This window comes from Stigmatopora argus, chromosome 12 (assembly GCF_051989625.1).
Source record: "Stigmatopora argus isolate UIUO_Sarg chromosome 12, RoL_Sarg_1.0, whole genome shotgun sequence".
Classification (NCBI taxonomy): domain Eukaryota; kingdom Metazoa; phylum Chordata; class Actinopteri; order Syngnathiformes; family Syngnathidae; genus Stigmatopora; species Stigmatopora argus.
Genome location: NC_135398.1, coordinates 9,504,563 through 9,525,551, shown reverse-complemented (window position 1 = coordinate 9,525,551; position 20,989 = coordinate 9,504,563). Strand labels below are relative to the sequence as shown.

At 39.7% G+C, this 20,989-nt stretch overlaps 2 protein-coding genes across 2 annotated transcripts in view; one reads left to right on the top strand and one right to left on the bottom strand.

Annotated features, from left to right (window-relative positions):
• The window catches only part of dsg2l (desmoglein 2 like), a 196,452-nt gene that overhangs the window by 119,742 nt on the left and 55,721 nt on the right, over positions 1 to 20,989 (bottom strand). The gene's annotated exons all lie outside the window — the stretch shown is intronic.
• cdh2 (cadherin 2, type 1, N-cadherin (neuronal)) overlaps positions 1 to 20,989 on the top strand; it is a 49,922-nt gene that overhangs the window by 23,875 nt on the left and 5,058 nt on the right. The window contains exons 3-14 of the mRNA XM_077615999.1: positions 6,589 to 6,797; positions 10,120 to 10,266; positions 11,514 to 11,669; positions 12,084 to 12,228; positions 12,334 to 12,506; positions 14,371 to 14,508; positions 14,874 to 15,059; positions 15,654 to 15,907; positions 16,254 to 16,396; positions 17,136 to 17,369; positions 17,963 to 18,196; positions 18,410 to 18,549. Coding sequence (XP_077472125.1) covers positions 6,589 to 6,797; positions 10,120 to 10,266; positions 11,514 to 11,669; positions 12,084 to 12,228; positions 12,334 to 12,506; positions 14,371 to 14,508; positions 14,874 to 15,059; positions 15,654 to 15,907; positions 16,254 to 16,396; positions 17,136 to 17,369; positions 17,963 to 18,196; positions 18,410 to 18,549 — 2,159 coding nt within the window. The remainder of the gene's footprint in view (positions 1 to 6,588; positions 6,798 to 10,119; positions 10,267 to 11,513; positions 11,670 to 12,083; positions 12,229 to 12,333; positions 12,507 to 14,370; positions 14,509 to 14,873; positions 15,060 to 15,653; positions 15,908 to 16,253; positions 16,397 to 17,135; positions 17,370 to 17,962; positions 18,197 to 18,409; positions 18,550 to 20,989) is intronic.

Sequence of the window (20,989 nt, the reverse complement as noted above, 5' to 3'; positions counted from 1 at the left end):
TTAGCGCACAGCTTTCATCTGTAATATGATGTGGGCGTGACTACTGAAGACAGTGGAAACACGCCCTCCTCGACCTTCATAATGTCAATCAAATACATTCATTCATGCAATATTCTTGTCAACCATAGAGTAAGAAACAGCCGTTGTGTTAATAAACTGATGCAATCAAGTTGGTTTCTAACTTTGCTCGTTGTGTATAAATCATGTTTTAATTAACAATACATTTTCGACTCTGAATTACTTTGACATTTTGACGTAGCTTTTAATTGTGCGCATTACTATATTTTAGACTAGATCCAATGTTTTATTTTTGCTGGTCGGATGGTGAGCAAAGAAATGAAAAAGGCAGTTTTGCATGTGAAATGGAGCAGTCCTAATAGAACGATTTCTCTTTTACAAACCGGAAAGTAGAACCTCTTCATTTAAAAAATGCTAACATCGATCAACACGAGCTTTGATTCTTGCCCATGTCCGTTTCACCTACTATGTCTCCACTTAGATATTTCACATCTCAAGATTCTTACAAAATAGCACTAACTAGGGAGAACATACTTATTATAATGTGGTCCATAAAAACAATAGTTGAAAGTTTGAAACATGAATGCAAATGGTAAAACTAAATGATTAGGGATTACCAATTCTTATTTCTTGGGCTGGCAGCATTTTAACCGCACTGTATTTGACTGCCATGGCAACAACCGGGGCATCCGGGTCAACTCAACTCAGAGCATTTACAAAAGCTTTTAAATTGTTTTATTTGTGTCCCGGCAAACTTTGTGTTGCCCATTTAAAATAATGATACCCTTCTTTCTTGATTTCCCTCAAACTTTGTGGATTACTCGACAATCAAAATGTTGTGAATGTACACCAGGGTTGTTACGCGATCTCAAATGTTGTAAGATGCTTCAACAAATATGGCACGCAACAAGCTGTCAGAGTGGAAAAGCTTGAAAGCTTTTAAGAGTAACATTGGTGTTGTCGACTGTTTTTCCGCTTTTCTTTCTTTGTCAAGTGCAGGCTAATTGTGTTTCAAGCGAAATTTGACACGTATTGATTCAAACGTACCATGGCAAATGCACACACATCGTGTGTATTGGCTGCTGACTTAATCCTTCGCTTTGAAGAGGTTTTTTTTTTTCCTTGCTCACATTGTTTTTAGATACCCCCCTCCTTTCCCTACAACCCTTTCACCAGAGGCAGTGCAATGTAGCCTCGGGGTAGTTTGTGTTGATATCATGAAGGGCTTTTAGAGAAGGGCTCCCTGCTTTTTGAGAAGTGTGGCACAGGTTACGCAAATTTTAAAAGAAAGACGAAAGGAAAAGAAAAAGGGGAATAATGGTGGGTAGCTGTGACGCCAACCCACCATTGACTCATTGGCTTTGTTTCATTTGAAGAGAAGCAATTAGAACTCCCAGCAACTTGTAGTGTTACTCTCTCCCTTTTAAAATTATAAAATGTATTTTATTTTCTTCTTGATTTAGAGGTTTGTGTTTGATACAGTAGTATATACACATAACAGCTATTTTATATTTTTGGGTGTGCAAATGGTGCCTTAGCTGTAGTGTCTCAGATTCTATCAAGCACTATACTGTTTTTCCCCCAGCAATCGTCCAACCAACAATGTCTATATAGAGTATCCTAAAGACATTCCAACTCATTTACTATATGCATGAGCAAATGAGGAACATATATGGCTATCACATGGCATCTGTAGACATGAGGATTAGCATTATCCCTGTGCTATTGCTTGTGTAGCATATCATAATTGAAGACTCCTTTTCATGCATGATGATCATTGTAATAATGATAATCGTCACTGGTCTGCATTTTACACTACTAAGTGAATGAAGGTGCAGTGATCACACATGCGGCTTGACAGTTTGTCAGAATTTAATCAAATCCTAATGTGAGAAGCATCAGTTTCATCAAAATTTAGAACATGCTGTTTCCTCGGCGGTCAGTCTGTGGATAATGGCTTGGTCTTTCTGCGCAAGCTTTGCTCTGTGGAAATCAAAGATGTAATGAACTGTGTGTTTTGTTGTCTGTCTAAAGTCCCAACCTGATTTATCACTGAATGAATACCACATAACCAATCGTCACTTCTCTATGTTCAAAGTCTGTAAACAAATAAATAAAAGTAAACTGTTTTTTTAATGATCGACATTGTCAATCACATTTTTCTAACTTGCAAACCAACTTCTAGAACCTTTCTTCTCTGCCCATATGTATACAAGAATGTGGCTTGGTTATAACTCACTCACTGCCCAGATGACAAATTTGCAATCTGTCAGGAATTTAATGGAAACAATATGTCTCCAGTCCTTCGTGCAGACAAACTGGGCCGAATTCTTTGACCGCAGTGATTTACATCCTAACCCAAATAAGTGCTTAAACAAGAATCCTGCAGCATAGAACATTTATTTGATTTGTCAAGGTCTCATTTCTTATTTAAGACAACGAGACTTCATAGCCACTGCGTTGAAAGCATCACATGACGAATGATATTTACTCCGGGTACAGAGAACATGGTTAGAGCAAGTTTCCCACGTGCTGAAGAGCAGAACATTGACATTATCGCTCAAGTCACCTAACCTTTTTCCCCCACCACCAAAAAAAAACCTGCACGCTGATGATGCCTGTTGGGAAATCATTGGCACACTTATGTTTCTGCTCAGTGAATTAAAGACAAAACTTTTAATATAATACAATCATGGTATTTCAAAATGTGTATTACCAGTAACTACAGGAGTGGCCAGGTTAGAGGCTGAATGAAGAACTTAACCTTATCGGGTCCCGGCTCCACTGACGAAATAATCCACACAATGCTGGGCTAGGGTTGTATTGTATTATAACATCATTTTATTTACATAGCATACCTATGTAAATAACCCCCCACAGAGTTTTTTCTTTGCGGCTAACCCACAGATGTTTTCTAGTTTGAACATGTTTTAAATAAAACTGTCAACTTGAATTCTCTTTTTTCCCCAGATAAACTGGATTTGCCTGGGGAATAAGAGGCTATCACTAAATGTCACTATATAAGAAGCTCACAACGGATGGTTTCTTTAAGCTATCTTTGCTTAGCTTGAGTACTTAGTACTTTATGTGGGATTAAACTACCAATGAAGTATACCAAATGGTATTTTCCTATTCAAAGCACACATCCCATATGGTATCCAGTACTTATTTTATTTAAAATTTTAAAAAGATATGAGAATGTGAATAGAATGTGCCTTGCAAATGTAACTATCATAGAGTCTTACTCGTATTAACCAAGTAAATTTACATCCACAGGGTCGTTCTCTTTGAATCAGTGGAGAATCTAAATCTATTTTAGCCCTCACCCTGCCATGGTGCTTATCAGTATGCATTGCAATGTGGATGAGTGTGATAAGAAAATCTCCATCAGGATTCTTTTTGGTATTGGGACATCTTCATAATAGATTTTTAGCTGGAGTCCTCAGATTTATCATTGGCAAATAACTCACAGAATGTGCCTGAGCCATGAAAATCCAACATCTGAGGTATTTGTTGAATTTTCCTTTGACGTGTTCTAAATTGTTAAAGTGTTACATTTGAATTGAAGATAAACAGTTTAAAATAATGATTTTATGTAAAACTGTGTATTCTCAGACTATGTATAAATGCAAGTATGTTTTTGAATTGTATGACAAGAACACCTTTAAAGATTGTAGTCTGGGTAAAATAGCTCTAAGAATAATACTATTATTTCAATAAACTTATTATTTTTATTTTTTGTCCCAAAATCTCCAAATTTAATGTGCACTTGATACGTGTACATATGTTTACATTCTTTAATGTGGCATAGCAACATAGCATCACCTCCCAAGTGAAACTACCCTGGAAAGTTTATCTTGGCTCAGTGTTTTTACTATTATTTTACAGTAAGGTATTTTGCGCAGTTAGCACTAATTTTAACTAAAATAAATTAAAAGAAAAGAAGTTTGATTTTGGGGATTATCACCGAAACGGCAAATCAGTGGAACGTGCAAAGAATATTTACATTTTTGCATAGCAGCAGAACTCTCATACCATGTTTAAAAACAGTAAGAATTGCAGATTAGACTAGTTTGAAGTATAACTTCAGTAAATAATTTGGAGGATTTACACAGTACATCCAATGGGATTATCATCTTTAATTTGCATCATCTTGTTTCCTCCAAGCTTGGTTTAAGTTTTGAGTTCAGTTGAAGTACAGTATTTGCAAAGGTGGTAGTTATTGTGACAATGTAACAATATGTTTGAGGTATGGTTGCTAGATATATATGTATCTGTAATGAGTAATTCTCTGTGACCTCAATTTGTATAGGTGAATGATGGTGCATGTTGAGATGCTATCCCATGAGATGTGTCCAGCTTGTCATATTTACAGTATATTAGAGGGTCTGACAGGGCTTTCTTACCTGAAACCTAAGCCTAAACCTATAACATTGGAGATTGTGAAATGCTCTCATATTCCGATGTGCAGTCACAGAGTACACATGCCATTCTACAAAATATCCATCACTAGCTATTGCACTCTAGCTGTTTTCATGTGACGGAGCCAACAATAGAGAGGCACTATAGCACTTGGGGTTAGCCAGGGTTTTTGTATTGCTTTTCTGTGACAGGGGGTGCATGCAAACTTTGAATAGGATCATTGAGTTGGAGGTAATTCAGGGCCCCGGTGCAGGGCATTAGTTGGACAGGCCATTCTGCTGACGGGTCTGTTTGTCCCACCCAACCCCCTCCTTTTTTAACCCCCAGACCCTCTCCATGCTGCATCGGCATTTCTTTCCTCACCAAAGCCTTTATCGTTGTACCCATGACGACATGTCTGATCGGGCGTGGCAGACAAAAAGTCATTTTTCCCTATATTACAGGGTTTCTTCTATGTCTAGATATGATGTAGATTGCAATACCAATGCTAAGGCATTGGGGTTTTCCCCACTTTGCTGAATGATTATCACACAAGGGACATTCTCAATATCATTGCGAGGTGGTTTTACTAGGGTCAATTTTTGGTGTAAATGTGGATCGTGAAGACTCTTTGGCTTATCGTCTTAAAACTTAAGACAATGGCAAGAAATTTGAACTTAGTTCAGAGACTCACAGGGTGATGTTACTGCTTATCATAATTACCAAATACATTTTAAGAGGACAGAAACAGATTTAGATATCTCCTGAAATGGATGTTCTGTATGTACAGCACTGACAGAAAAAAAGTTTTGTCCTCTTGGCCAAGCATGTATAGTAGATAGCCAGCTATGCCAGGATTGGGTGTAGGGTTCAGGTTTATTATTTGATTTTCACTACTACGACCCTATCTTGGTCAAAGCAACGGTCACTCTACAAGTGACAAGTTGTGATGTTGTACCATACAGTCGTGGTGATATCTTATTTTTTGAAGCTGAATCCTATGTCGGTCTGCAGTTGCACAGTTGTAGAAATTTCTACAGATTTAAAGTTATGGCACTGATACGCCACATTGGCAGAATTACTTTAGCCAAGGGAAATATGTATCTGATAGGCTTTTCTGCTCTTGCACAGAGGGTAATAAAGTAAACATTCATCTCTGTCATCACTGTTTTATTTCGAACAGGGTGTGGGATATTCTGGCTATTCAATTAGGCCTAGAGGTTATAGTTATGATCTCAAGTTGATCTACGGCATCTTTCTCTCAAGCCCAGAGGAACTTCATCCAAGTGCAAATGATTCTCCGAAGACATTGGGGTCTTAGGTCCCCAAGGTAGTAGCAGAAAGAAAGATGAGGTGCACCCTTGCAGCCTTTTGTTAAATAATGCCCATATCTGCGTGAATAATTCAAAGGTGCAACAGCACACCTTCCACGCAAACCATATAGTTGGAGAATGTTGTCTTTCTTCCCTTTTTTCATCTTAGCCTTGTGCAACTTGGTGCACTGTAAACTGAGTTTTGCTAGCCTGGGAAACTAGCCAAGACAAAAGTGTTACATTTTAGGCTAAACAAAAGACATTCTGACCATCAATTTTCACTATGCTACAAAGTCACACACACAATACAATCTAGCATTGTGACATTGTCACAGAGGGTCCTGCTTAGACTGGAACTCCTGTGAGACACCTCTTTTTGGTGTTTCAGTGCATGTGTGCACTTGTATGTTCTGGGTGAAATAAATATCACAAGTTCCTCCCTTCTTTATCTTGGAGGATTTCCATGTCCTAGAAATTGCTGAATATTGAGTATGTGAAGATCCCTGCTCGATTATACAATACAAACATTGAACGCCTAAATCTGCACATCGAATTCTAGATGCTGCTTTGCCCCACCCCCAGTCCCCACTTCCCTGTAATCGCTCTTAAAGTTCAATTTCAGTTGCCTTCTCTTTAAAACCGATATTTCTCTGCACCTATTTTGAGTGATACCTTCAGGGCACAGCTTGGAGTGAATTATTTATGAACATGACTGAGGGAATCACAAAATCTTTGTGGACCTTGCGTTGCTCTGTGTGTTTGTTGAGCTGTCTGTCTTTCAATTCCTTTGTCTTTGTCCTTTTTAGGGATTTTTTTCACCACTGGGCGCATTCTTAACTTTATCTCTTTTCTGCAGTGAAGTTTGTCGACTGTGGCCGAGGGGGTTTGGTCGGGTTCGAATGCAGCAACCCGGAGGACTTCCGGATAGACACCGATGGAGTGGTCTACGCTACTAAGAATCTGCAGCTTTCTGGAGCCCAAATGTCAGCGCTGCAGATCAAGGCCATTGATGACACTAATCAGCAATGGATAAGCCTTGTCAGATTCACACCCTCCAACCAGCAGGTGAGAAGGCAACAAAGCTAATATGAGTTCTAATTGATGAAATAGTCCATTTGTTCTCAACAATGATCACAATCTATGAGTTGATTTTAAGACTTTTCCAGTCATACCCCCTTTCGACAAAAGCAACGAACGTGCCGGTTCCATGCATTGTTGGTCATCGAATATGAGTCGCCATGGGCAAACGAGTATTTACACCTGCTTTCAAATGTTTGGAGGCACTTTCTCATCCTACTGAATGACTGAACTGAACGCACCGTTGTCGCTGTGACACACACACATTAACAGCTGTTGCACGTGAACTGGGCAACAGACGTCACATTTGAAATGTTGGGCAGTGGCTTCAATTACAGAGAAAGAAAATAAATGCATTGAACCACAAAATAGTGAGGGATCACTATATTGGTTTATGCAGCGATGAAAAGTACATCAACATAGATAACTGCCGAGTTTAAAAGGGTAGCTCGTGGAATGTTGGCTCCTCGAAAAGTAGATCTTGAGAAAAGAAAGTTTGAGCACCCATGAATTCGTAAAATTACATTAATTTTCTTTTATTTATTGGGTGCCGGAGCAATTATTAGAAAATCGAGTGCACTACCCTGCCTTAATCAAAAGAAGCACTTTGACTCAGGAGAATTCCTAAAATGTACAGTTTCTGATGGACCATTTTTTCACCATGCTGCAGTAGGAAATTAGTACTATTCTGTCCTTGCTTCAATCAACCGGAACCCATTAGCCACACTGCATAATAACAGATAAAGATATCTCCAAAATGTTGTGGAATGGGATTCGGTAATAGAGAGAGGAATTCTCCTATCTGAAAATATTTTTAAGAACATTAAACATTTAATAAATTGATAATGGTCAGAATTCATATATCAATAATTTCCCTGTACTTAAGGCAATACCTAGAATTTAAGTCCATTGTTATATTTAAGCACAGCAGAAAGCTTCAAGGATGGGCAGCATTAAACAGTCGGAGACGACTAGATACCCAAACTGTAGCAGGTGTTCTTTGAGCGAAGATAGATGCCCGCTAATCAAAAGTTAATGTGTTAATTTAGTTGGCACACAAACATATACTTAACTCGGTCAGACCAGATGCACAACGACTAATCATAAAATAGGTTTCAGGGAGCATGTCCTGTGATTGCAAGCTTATTGCTTCAGCCCCATCTCCACAAGATGGTAAGCATCTGTTTGAGCTCTCCTGAACAAGACAAGCAGTCATCTGCGATTAATTACAATGTCCGATTGCTCATATGTCACCAACGTCTTTGGCTGAAGATGATAAAAAGTTCACATTGAAGAAGTCCACAGGGCTTATTGGACATGAATTTAGTCAGAAAATTAAAAAAAAAAAAACCTTCAGTGTCAGGGAATAATGCGTGTTCGCTCAACAAGACTACATAGAGATGTTTTCTTTCAATTCATCTTGCTAGACTAGTTACTAGTGTTAAAAGTGGAACCACCAAAGTCATTGTTTGGATTTCCAAATATTATTTCTAATACAATGCTATTGATTCTGTAATGAATCATTTTGTTACAGTTTGCAATTGTTTGCTCAAACGGTAGTCCTCTTTAACTTACATTTTTTAACGTTGTCAAGTAAGCCAACCTATCACTAAATTTCATAAAAGGAAAAGGGAGTGTGTTTTTCTGTGCACGCAAATAAATACCAATTGCTGTTTTGTTCTTCGGGCCAGTGGGCACATTTCTTTTGCCAAGAACTAAATTAAAGTTTTAGCCAGTAATGATTTCACAGCCTTGGCGGGTACTATAATTAGCCACATACAAATGCAACAGCAGGTATAGGATTTTAATGGCACTATTAGTCATTACTGTTGTTTTTTCCAAACAGGTAAACTGACTGTCCTTCCTGATTCTGCACAAGGGTTGTTAAAAGGTTTTTAAAGTGAATTGAGTTCTGTGGTTACATTGTGCACTCTTTGGACATTCAAAGCAAGTAGCGTGAAGCACAGTGGTGGGGGACCTGTTTACTTTATGTAAACATTTAGCTAAACAGATTTATTTTTCTATACTCCATTCAGGGGTGAACTGCTTGTGAGGTTATTTTAAAATATCCCCTTTAAGTATTATTATTATTATTATCATTACTATTATTATTTACAAATTTAAGAAATATTTGTAAGTTCCCTTATAGTAACACTACTAGAGTTCCAAAAATGACAGTTTGCCAAAATGCAAAATCTGGAAGAATTTTGTTAGGAGATTGCCTATAGATAATCTTTCTTTCCCATTCTAGAAAATGTCATTTAGTGTTTGGAAGGATTCAGATGCATTTGGAGTGCTTATTCCTTTTTTTCTCAATAATTCCACAAAACTAATGACCAATATATTCTCATCAGCTACATATGCCAGGTTCCTTTAGTTTGTATTCCAGTAAAACTTCAGAGAACAAGCCCAACATCAACAATGACTGATTTAACAAACTGCTTTTGTTGTTGTTGTTTCCCGCCCTATGTTGAAGGTTATTGTAACTTTCCATGGCACCACTTCAGTTCCCCCTTCATGTCTCTGGAGCAGCATAGGCAATTTGAGCCATCTGTGTGTTTAGTGTCTGGCTTGCAGGTACCATCCTCCTTTGTTTCAAATCTCATTCATTACAGCTGAGGGAGGATGGCAGATCCATTATGGGAGCTGGTTGTTTCTGTGTGGGTGCATTTTATCAGGACATGAGATGAAGTTTGCCATTTAAAGCCAAGTGGAGCTGCTGGTGTACTGCTAACCGCATACACTAGAGCAATGTCAAGAAGAATCACAGTGTAATGGTGATTGTTGAGTTAAGGGAGAGCATCTGACCACATTTTAATGAAATGTAATGATTTATTAATCTCTTAATATTCTGAATATTGTTGCATTGGGTACAATAATGTCAACTGTGTTGTTGCGAGCTAGAATTCTTTTTATGAGTAAGCTTCATTCAAATATGCTAGTTCTCAACTGGCGTGATAAAAGAGAAGACTCACTGTCAACGATGTACTTTTAGCTGATCACTGAATGCCACAGACAGTCAAACATGAATACAAAAACCATATTTCATGCCTGGAGATATTTTTCTAGTCAGAGTAGGGCACACAGAGGCAGATTAACCGCTATGTTAGTGTTGAATAGTGAAAGACTACTGTGCTTCCTCACCTAAAAATAAAATTTGGTTTGTGTCATCCATGATAGAAACAGCCTGGTGTCCAAGGACTCCTTGGATTGGGAAAAAATGCTGAACTGCTAAACACGTCATGTGTTGCCATACCTAACAATGATCTTGTATGAGCTTATGCACGAAATCATATAATTTATTTTCCAGGTCATGCAAGCCAAGGATTTGAAGGAAATATCATTTCCTTCACGGAATTTGGACAGCCAGCTCAAACGCATGAAGAGAGACTGGGTCATTCCCCCAATCAATGTCGCTGAGAACTCACGAGGTCCATTCCCACTAGAGCTCGTCCGGGTAATCCGCAGCACACACACAATCACACTCCAATCACAACTTGAATGAAAAGGCCCTTTTTGATATGACAACCTTGGAGCTTGGCCGTAGCCCAGAGCTTCCACTGAGAAGGTCACAGCCATGAGACTTGACAAAAATGTTTCTTATTTACAGCTCTTTGCTGAAGGTCAACACCAACCCCCAGCCCCTACGTTATTTTGTTTTAAGGGCCATGCAGTACAACCTGCCATTATTCGATGGTAGACAGAAAGCTGAAGTGCTCAACAGCGCAGTCATTCCTCAGATATGATAGTGCTTTTATCATGGCTCAAGGACACATTGAACTGTCTTTTATTGACAACAGTCTTGTGGTTCAGGCTCAATGTGGGCATCTGACAAAGGACAAGCACTCCTTAGGACAGTTAAGATGAAGATCCTTCTCAGTACATTAAGATTAATTTCTTAGCAAATTCTCTACACTCAATCTTAACGTATTACATTTAATGCAAGAAACATAAAAAGGGATATTTCGGGGCTTAGTAGATAATATTGTCAGGAAGAAATGAGATGCTCAGTGTGGAGAAGTTGCGTCTCAACTTACAGCAACAGCTATGTCAAAATATCCAGATAAAACTCCAGTGCCACACAAAGTAATATCACGTCGGGTTAGTTTAACAATTGTTACAAATAGAATGCACTTATATATTTGAGAGAATAACTATCCCCTCAAACATCATACAAATATAAAGTAAATAGCCCCAACCATAAAATCAACAATATTTTAAAAGGAAACTAAGGGACATTGGGAAATGTCATGTTTTGGTCAATCATAAATAATAAAGAAGACGTTGCTGCTTCGCCATGGATTATTACGAAACTACCCCCCCCAAGTTACTCCAAAATTCATCTAAAATGTTATGGTTAAAAAATCTGAAATCGCTACGATTTCAATTTGAATTGAAAAATAGTGTATATAAAAATATGAACCTCATATTTGAATAAAATAAAGCAGAAATATAAAATGATATATTTTTGTAGTAAGGTTAATTTGGCTTAAAAAATAAATTGTGAACATTACTCTCTGAAAGCGAGCAAATTAGCTTTCCACAAAGCACACTACATGGAAAGTTCACATTTATTGCACACATTCGAGCAACTATACTGGTCGTCCTCGAAACTCTATAGTATGTTCTGCATCTGTTGTGCAATATCAGTTACATTCTTAGTCAATTTCTTAGCCTGTGTGTAACAAAACCTTCCACCCGCAGATCCGTTCGGACCACGACAAGAACCGGTCTTTGAGATACAGCGTGACAGGCCCTGGCGCTGACCAACCTCCCACTGGCATCTTCCTAATCGATGCGATCTCTGGAGAGCTCTCGGTTAACAAGCCGCTGGATCGAGAGCATATTCCCAACTTTCATGTAAGTCAAGCCCTAATGATTTCCTCATAAACTGCTTGAATGTTGTTTCTCCGTGGCACAATTGTACTTTCCCTTTGGTTGGTATGTGCTCCAGGGTCGACCATGTGTAGCCTAAACAGTCGGCTCAGACTCAATAAAGACGAAAGGTGTGATGTGGTGCTTCCAGAGCACTAGCCTTATCCGTCTGAGAATTTAAAGGATCTTGCGCCTCTGTTCTCTCCACTCTCTCAACAAGTTCTCTCTACTGCAATGACTATGCGATAACATCAACTTTTAAAATAGCCTATTGCTCGTGTACATGAAGCAATTATGTTTGTGCAAGAACCTTGAAGATCTGTGGACAATCAATTTAAAATTTGAGTTTGCAAACCCGATGATACTTCTTTGCTCAAGCATGAATTTTCCTTCCTTTAGTTGAGAGCTCATGCAGTGGACCTGAATGGCAATCAAGTAGAAAACCCTATTGACATTGTGATTAATGTGATCGACATGAATGACAACAGGCCCGAATTCAACCACCCAATATGGAATGGCACTGTCCCCGAGGGCTCCAAGCCAGGTAACATTTACATTATATTGCATACAAGCCAAACATAGTGCCGCACTATCCCCCCCTCCAAGCCCATTTCACGTGATAATACTATGTTATGATTTTATCCAAAAGGCACATTTGTCATGACTGTAACTGCAGTCGACAAAGATGATCCCAAAACTGCTAATGGGATGATACGCTACAAGATTTTGTCTCAGAACCCTGACAGTCCAACCTCCAACATGTTCACCATCAATAATAAAACTGGGGGCATCATTACTGTGGCAGCAGGCTTGGACAGAGAGGTGGGTAGCAATTATGTTTACTTTCATGCAGTTTGTCTTTTTTGAACGCAACTAACGAACTAACTTTTTTTTTTATGATCTAACAACATAGTATCAATAGCGCACAGTCTCAACAGTTTTCTTTTAACCATGCAAATCAAAGGCTAACATACATTTTACACTGCAATGAAAATCTGAGTACCACACGACACTCGGACATTGGATTACTTTAGGCCCTTTTTGCAGCGTAAGGGGTGGTACAATAGCACGGGATGCGCACTTGTGTGTAACGGATTTCCGCAATGTCTGAGTGAGAAGACTCATTGGTTTCTCAATTCTGTTTAAAAGGCTAAATGTGGTATCATATGTTTTGACTATGACTATTTGTGTAAGCTATGATAAGCTTGTCGTGATTCCTCTACCTCACTGTTGCTACCACAGTTACAGCATAGCATTACTAAAAGAATGAAAATGTGTGTTATTATAATCATTTCAGATTCTTCAATATTTCATTATAATTTTAAATTGTTTATTCATATATCAACATGAAGTTAAATATCATGGCAATCACAACTTGGGTATGTTTGTTAATAGAGCCAATGAGTCAAAGTCGACATGCTGATTGCCAACTAAAATGTGGCTTTTTCCACACATTTTAATCTGACAAGAATGTTGCATGCATCGCTGATCATTTTAATAATCCCCTCCTTCGCACTCTCCGCCTTCATTTCTAAAGCCCTTTTTTTTTTACTTATGCTACCATTGTGCTGTAAACAACCACCTTTTCCCCTACCCTAATTGGCTCACAAAGCTGTTGAAATAAATGAATAAATAAAATATAAAGCACACGGCAATTGATGTAATCCTAGTGAGGGCAATCTAGCTTTCTTGCAGCTCAATCACTTCCGCCTGGGGGCCGCAGTTTCATGTGCGATAGTCACCACCGTGAAAGTAGTAATTTGCCCTATTCTCATTACCGAGTGACTAGTCCATCACCTGGATAACTGTTAAGGTGAAAGTAGTCGTTTGTCAACTTCATGCTGGTGTACAGTAAAGTGTCGCAGTGGCTTAACTCTCTCAACATCTTTAGGGAATACACCAATATTCATCATTGGAATGATCACGCCATTTCAACTTTGTTACAATGTAGTTGTTAATGGGTAACTGCTTCACTGTTCACAGAGATCAAGAGTTTGCATGATCTAGAACCTGAAGGAAAAGTATTTCAAACTAGTAGCTCTTTGCTTTAATCAGTATTTGGGAAGTAATTCTCGATTCATTAAAAGTTTGTGAGTGCAACACACCCTGTGGGATTTAGCATAATTGCTATTTAGTTTGATTACATCATTTTAAATAAGATAGGACCTTTTCAACAGGATTGTCAAAAATATTGGCAAATATTTTCAAGGGGCGGCCCGGCGGCTGAGTGGTTACCGCGTCGGCCTCACAGTGGGGGACCTGGGTTCGAATCCAGGTTGGTCCACCTGTGTGGAGTTTGCATTTTCTCCCCAGGCCTGTGTGGCTTTTCTCCGGGAACTCCAGCACCCCAGTGAACGTAATGAGGATAAAGCGGATCAGAAAATGAGATGAGAAATATTTTCGACCCTTTACTCAATTGCGTATTTTCTGATTAGAAGCTGCTACTTTTTCACCCTCACGCTGATAAGTAAAGAAATTGTGCGTATTATAGTCCAGCTGGCCTTACTCTCCGGAAATGATGGCAATTTATGGAATAATCAATAGCATAATTGATTCTATAAATAACCGACCTTACTGTTATTAAAAATTTGTGCGGTTAAAGTTGTTTGGCTGTAACATAGTGTGAATGAGGATTAGCCACACAATTGTTTTAATGTCGTTAAACCGAGTACCTATTCCATTGCAGAAAGTGCCTCAGTACACGCTAATCATCCAGGCCACTGACACAGAGGGTAACCCAATGTATGGCCTCTCCAACACAGCCACCGCTGTCATCAGAGTCACTGATGTCAATGACAACCCACCAGAGTTCACAGCTGAGACGGTAAGCAAACAACAACCATACAAGATCTGTTGACAGTTTGTCAGTGCAGAGTGGTGTGAACATGTTTACACTATGTATGGACTTCAGCAGCGATTTCTTTTTTATTTAGTTCTAAGTTCAACTGCACAAGTAGTCAGCCTGGCATAGAGTTGTTCGCTTCACACAGGCAAAAAGAGGGATGTGAGCCAGAATGTAAAAGCACTTAGAGTGGGATGTGATTGTACTGTTCTTTTGTTATATGAAAAAACAGATAAGATGACCATAACGGCATGATAAAATGCATTCTGTGTATGTTTACCCAACACTGGTGGCAGCAGCGCTAACTGTAAGTCCACTCCACTACATTTCATGCTTTATTCATGCAGTTTTTTGGAGAGGTCCACGAAAATCGTGTGAACGTGATTGTGGCCAACCTGACGGTGACTGACAAGGACCAACCCAACACTCAGGCCTGGAACGCCGTTTACAAAATCATCGGGGGCGACCCCACCGGCAGGTTTTCCGTGCCCACTGATCCCACCAATAATGAGGGTCTCGTGACGGTTGTCAAGGTAAGGCAGCCTTACAATACTTGCCAATTACATTCACAAGGAGACCTTATAAACTTTAATGTGTGGTCAACCCAACTAAACAAGCACATTCCCATCTACGACCCATTAAAACCAGATGTATAATTAGCGTTTGTAGTTTAGTCATGCTTTCTATAGCCCACCAGTTAGAATCACAGCTTTAAAAAGATACAGGAATGTCTTATTATTATGTACTGTAGGTTTCATGGCATGAATGCAGCAATTAACAATACAAACATTCATTGGCATTTTGGAGGAAGTCTAACAGATAGTAGTTGTTTATCAGCCAGATTAAAATCAGTTCTCTTCTCATGTGTATTTCAAACGGAAGAACATAATTAATAAGAAGCTGGTGGGCTGCCTGCTCTCCATTATTTTGCTAAGACACAGAAAAGACATTTCTATTGTGGGATCTCAGGAAGGGTTTTTGGGTCGGGGAAATGGAAGCACTTTAATTCGCTGCCTTGTTACTCACATACCACTTTCAACCATTTAATGTGAGTTCCTCCTTCCCTTCTCAACATATTTCACGCAATGATGTATGCCTCACCATCTGTGTCCCCTGTGTTTTTCCAGCCTATCGACTTTGAAATAAGCAGGGCGTATGTGCTGACAGTGGAGGCAAGGAATGAGGTGCCCCTAGCCAGAGGCATCCATGCTCCCCGTCAGTCTACCGCTACTGTCTCCATACGAGTGCTGGACGTCAATGAAAGCCCCTACTTTGATCCCAACCCTAAACTCATTAAACTGGAAGAGGGAAAGATGCCGGAGTCCATGCTGACAACCTACACGGCACAAGACCCTGATCGCTACATGCAGCAAAGTATACGGTAGGCGATTAATATCTGAGCACACATTCGCCTCACTATGTTTAAATCACACATGACTAATGAGCAACAGCAAAACTGATGACACTAATGGTTCCCATCAGTGAATGCTTATGACTCCATGTGTGAAATTGATAGAATATGATGAGTTAGCTTGGAAGGGTTTTCCATCATCATTTCATCTTGTTCATTTGAGCAATCTTTTATCTGTACATGCTGGGTCCCCTCACATGCCTGTATTGTTTGCAGAAATGAAAGATTTCAAAGTATACGTAACAAAACTAAGGCTTTTGCAAGTTTTAAAAGTTCAATGATGTAATTTTGAATGTCTGTATTTGTCTTTCATCAGTTACACTAAACTGTCTGATCCGGCCAGCTGGCTGAGAATTGACCCTAACAACGGTAGAATCACAACAACTGCGATTTTGGATAGAGAGTCACCTTTTGTGAAGAACAACTTGTACAATGCCACATTCTTGGCCACTGACAACGGTACGTAACCATGCATGAGCTCTATATTTTTAAACTCCTTTAAATGTACTGCTTCAAATAGTCGAGTGGCCGAGGACCATTAATGGCACCTACTGATGATACACTATCAGGAGCAATATGGGCTTCAGGATTTTACTCAAGGACACTTAGACAAGGGTCACCAGGCAAGGAATCGAATCACCAACCTCTGGGTTGGGGAACGACTATTTTACCACTGATCCACGCCACCTTTCCCCTGAAGAGGATTTACCCCTGTTCGGGTTTACTCTGTTCTGTAGAGCATGGCATAGGCCAATAGGCTTAAAACTTTGCCAGTAAAGAGGTTTCTCAGTATTAATGGGTCAGGACTGGATGACTAGCTCCTTTGAGCGTGGCCTGAATAGTAAAGAAGCCTTTTACCACAGTGAATACATAGAGGAGCCTGAGAGAAACGACAGTGGCCTCTGTTTTGCTGCTTTAGTATTCCCATCCGATGTCCTTGGTCAGGAAGACGTTCCTCTCTCACACGCACACTCACAGTATCCAAATGTTCTAATACCTACCTGTTTCTGTCTGCCACCTCACTTGAGATTAGTTTCTTAGATCAGTATGCAGTCTGGATGCACCCAATCCCACAGCAGTACATAGCTGGCTGGAGACACAACAAACACCTTTCGCTGCATGAATTCCACAATCAAGATTTCCATGTGTTATTTCCATAACTAAATATTTATGTATGTTTCTTTCACGGCCAATGCAGGCAACCCTTCAGCAAGTGGCACGGGCACTTTGCAAATCTATCTGCTGGACATCAACGACAATGCCCCAAGGGTGTTCCCCCAGGAAGTGGAAATTTGTGAGAAGCCTGAACCCAATGCCATCAACATTACAGCGATCGACGGAGACTTGATGCCCAATGCTGGGCCCTTTGCATTTGAGTTGGCCGACATGCCCTTCGATGTGAAGAGGAACTGGACCATCACCAGAATCAGTGGTAACAATAATGATGATGTGCAGATGCATGCCTTAACCATCTTACAAGTGTCCGCTCGTGTTTACAAATATTGAATTGTTATGCACATTAATTACATTAAAAAAAGTTAGGATAGGTTACTATAGTGAATCTAGGTTTACATGCAATATGTTTTCATTTGATAATACCATTTGGATAATCGCAGCAAGGAGTTTTATGCTTAAGCAGAATTATCCAATATCATTCAGTAGATTTGTGAGCTTTACATGGAAAAGCCTTGTTTTGGATTTCACATGCTCATGCCAGTTGGAAATTATGACCATACATACAGTACAGGTCTGTACATCGGCATATTGTGGCCATGTTCATTTTCCCACTCAGATGGAAGCTCGCATTCTGTTTTCACATTTTAAGGGAAACTAATTTGCGCCATTGATGGCGATAGGACTGTGAGTCAAATGTTTTGGATGTCCACCGCCATCAATTGCACCGAAATGTAATCGATCATTCACTGCCAGCCCCTTCATTCCTAAGGAATTCCATGTCTATTGTCATCAAATGTCTGTAAATTAGTTAAAATAAAATAAAACTCACTTCCCCTTGTTTCTCTACAGGCGACTACGCTCAGTTGCGCCTGAAAATTGGTTTCCTCGAGGGTGGCATTTATGAATTGCCCATCATCATCACCGACTCTGGAAACTTGCCTCAGTTTAACACCTCCCACCTAAGGGTCAAAGTGTGCCAATGTGACATTAATGGCGACTGCACTGACCAGCAGCATATCATGGCCGCCGGCCTGGGCACGGGCGCTATCATCTCCATTCTGCTGTGTATCATCATCCTCCTCAGTGAGTATCTCCTAAACACTGCCATTGCAGATTAAAACAGAAGCTAAACATGATCATAATGATGATTAGATTAGCACAGGATTATCTAACAAATATATAGTTCACATCCGGCCTGAAATGCTAAGACACAGGATCCGATTACACGCAAATGAAAATATGAGCATGGTTCTGTTTTGTAATACGACACATCGCATTTGCGCGCGTGTGTCGCAGTTCTGGTGCTACTCTTTGTGGTTTGGATGAAGCGGCGGGATAAAGAACGCCAAGCTAAGCAGCTTCTCATCGATCCTGAGGATGATGTGCGAGACAACATTCTCAAGTATGATGAAGAAGGCGGTGGCGAAGAGGATCAGGTATGCATGCACGCACACTGTAAAACCTCTAATAACACTGGAATATTTCACTGCAAAGGATGATAAAAACTATTGCTTGAAACATGTATCCAAACCATTTTAATGTATAATGTAGTTTCTAAAATAATTACAGTCAATCTATGGTAGGAACATAAAAACTGATAAACAATACTTTTTCCAGTAAAAATAAGTTCCACAAATAAAACTCATTTGTGATTAGTGCCAGTTCACTATCAATTTAAGAACACCACACTGCTCCCATGAGGCAAGAGCACGCCCAATTTATACTCAACATAAATTAACTTGTATTATAACCATGAGAAAAACAACTCATCCAAAAAGTGATAAATTGCCAACACTTGCAATTATTATTTAGAGAATTTGTGAATTTGTTATTGCAGTTCTAATGATAATACTATGCTAAATATTTTCCGGCCATCAGGCAAGTAAAAGAAACAATATGCAAACATGCACTTTTTTTTAAACCAGAAGTAATGGCAAATTGTAACATTTTTTACTGAACATGTTGAATAAAATCAGCCAGGACCAGAAAACATTGCCTTTTTTAAGATCAGGGACAATACAAAATCCACCTATTTAGATTTCAGAAGCTTAAGCTAAAGTATTTAGCTGCAAAAACTGTGTATGGATTTACATCTCCGTCTGCTACTAAATGGAATTTTCAACTGTGAAATTTCTGCGTATGAGCGGAACAGAAGAATCAATAACATAAGCACTGCGGTCCAGTTGGTTCTGGAAATATTGGATGTCTTCTCTAATTCAACTGATTTTCACATTCTAACCCAATCACTTGCACCCCCACCCTGAACAAACGCTAGAGGCGCAAAGTCACATCTCTGCATCTCTCTATGCTGATCAGGCGTGTAGCGACACAAATTCAATTGTCCTAATGACCCCTTGTTAGCACAACGGAATAAGTTCATGCTGGGGGAAAAAGGAAGCTTTATCCCACATAGGGTATTCTCTTGCCGGCTGAAGTGCGACAGTCACTCGCATATTGCACAAATAAGCGGGAGACCCAGTTCTGACCCGACACAGCCGCAAATTAGCCTCGGAGACTTGTAATTGGGGCGCTGATGTCATTTGGAGACAGGCATCTGCTGTGTCCCAATAATGAAGCTCTGTGTAAGGTGACAATATAACTGCAACACCATCAAAACATCTGCAAGCCACAATGAGAGAGAGCGCTTCGTCCTCTGTATTTATGTCCACACATAAAAAGCAAAAACTTTGTAGAGGAAGGACGTGTCGAAACGGGAAGTAATGCCGCTCAAAAGCAAATTAAGTGCAGCTGCTATTTATTGAGAGCCAACAAGCTTCCATTCTAAATGGCGCAAAGGGCGACAGAATAAAATGGCCTTGTCCGGAGAGTCTGTATTGGTTAAAAAGAAAAAAAATGGACCCGACTTTCCCAGCGCTGTGGTCTGTATAATACCCACCTCGGTCCTCCCTATCTCACACCAGGGAGGAAATTGAAGTGTCAGTCCATTTGGTGCTCTCCAGTGTATGATTTTAGCTGCTGCCCCGGCACTTTGAGGCAGTCACTATCACAGGCAAGCAGTTGATCAATTTGAGCTTAAAAAGTCTGATTATATACTTGAACTAAAAAATTGTGACTTGTTAAAATGTGGCATATCATTGTATGCAAGTAAATGACAAAACAAGGTCACAATATTGATACGCGCATTCTTGCATTAACAAAAAATATGTAATTAATAAAAATAAATAAATAAACATACTTTCCCTTCTAATTCGAAGCTAAGACGGATTGTGGTTTTAGCATGTTAAAAAGGAAAGGCAAATTATGAGAATATTTTAGAATCTGGCAGTGTTTCAATTCCTCCCCACATGGGTATATAACAAAAACATGTAACAGAGCAAAGAAGATGGATGACATTCTTGTGTGATGACCACACTTCTGATCCAACGATCCCTCAGGGCTTACTGGCATGAGCGTACACATGAGTAATCCAGTCCGACAGGAGATGATACTGATGTGTGTGGAGTAGAGTAGGTGTACTTTTCATTTATACATCCCGTGGTGGGAAAGAAGCTGTAAGTACGTGTGGAGTATTGAAGCACAGACACCTGAATTGAAGGGGAATATTAGAGATGGACGGATTAGAGAACATCCATCACGCACGCTTATTAGGCACACTCTATCTTCTGCTGTACTGATACCATCCGGCCATTCACTGCCTCTCCCAGCCATGATTTAGGGTTGCCTTGGTAATGTTAATAGGATTAGTCCTGGCTTATGCATAGCCACCATGCAGCGTCTGGCCATTTATTAGTGTGTGTGCTTGCTGTGGCACATTGGTACAATGTGTTTTGTGTTCTCGCAGCTTTACAGTAGCAGTTTAAGAACTGTGTTACACTGAATGCACATTCAGCACCCTCCGGTGGGTGGTCTTATCAC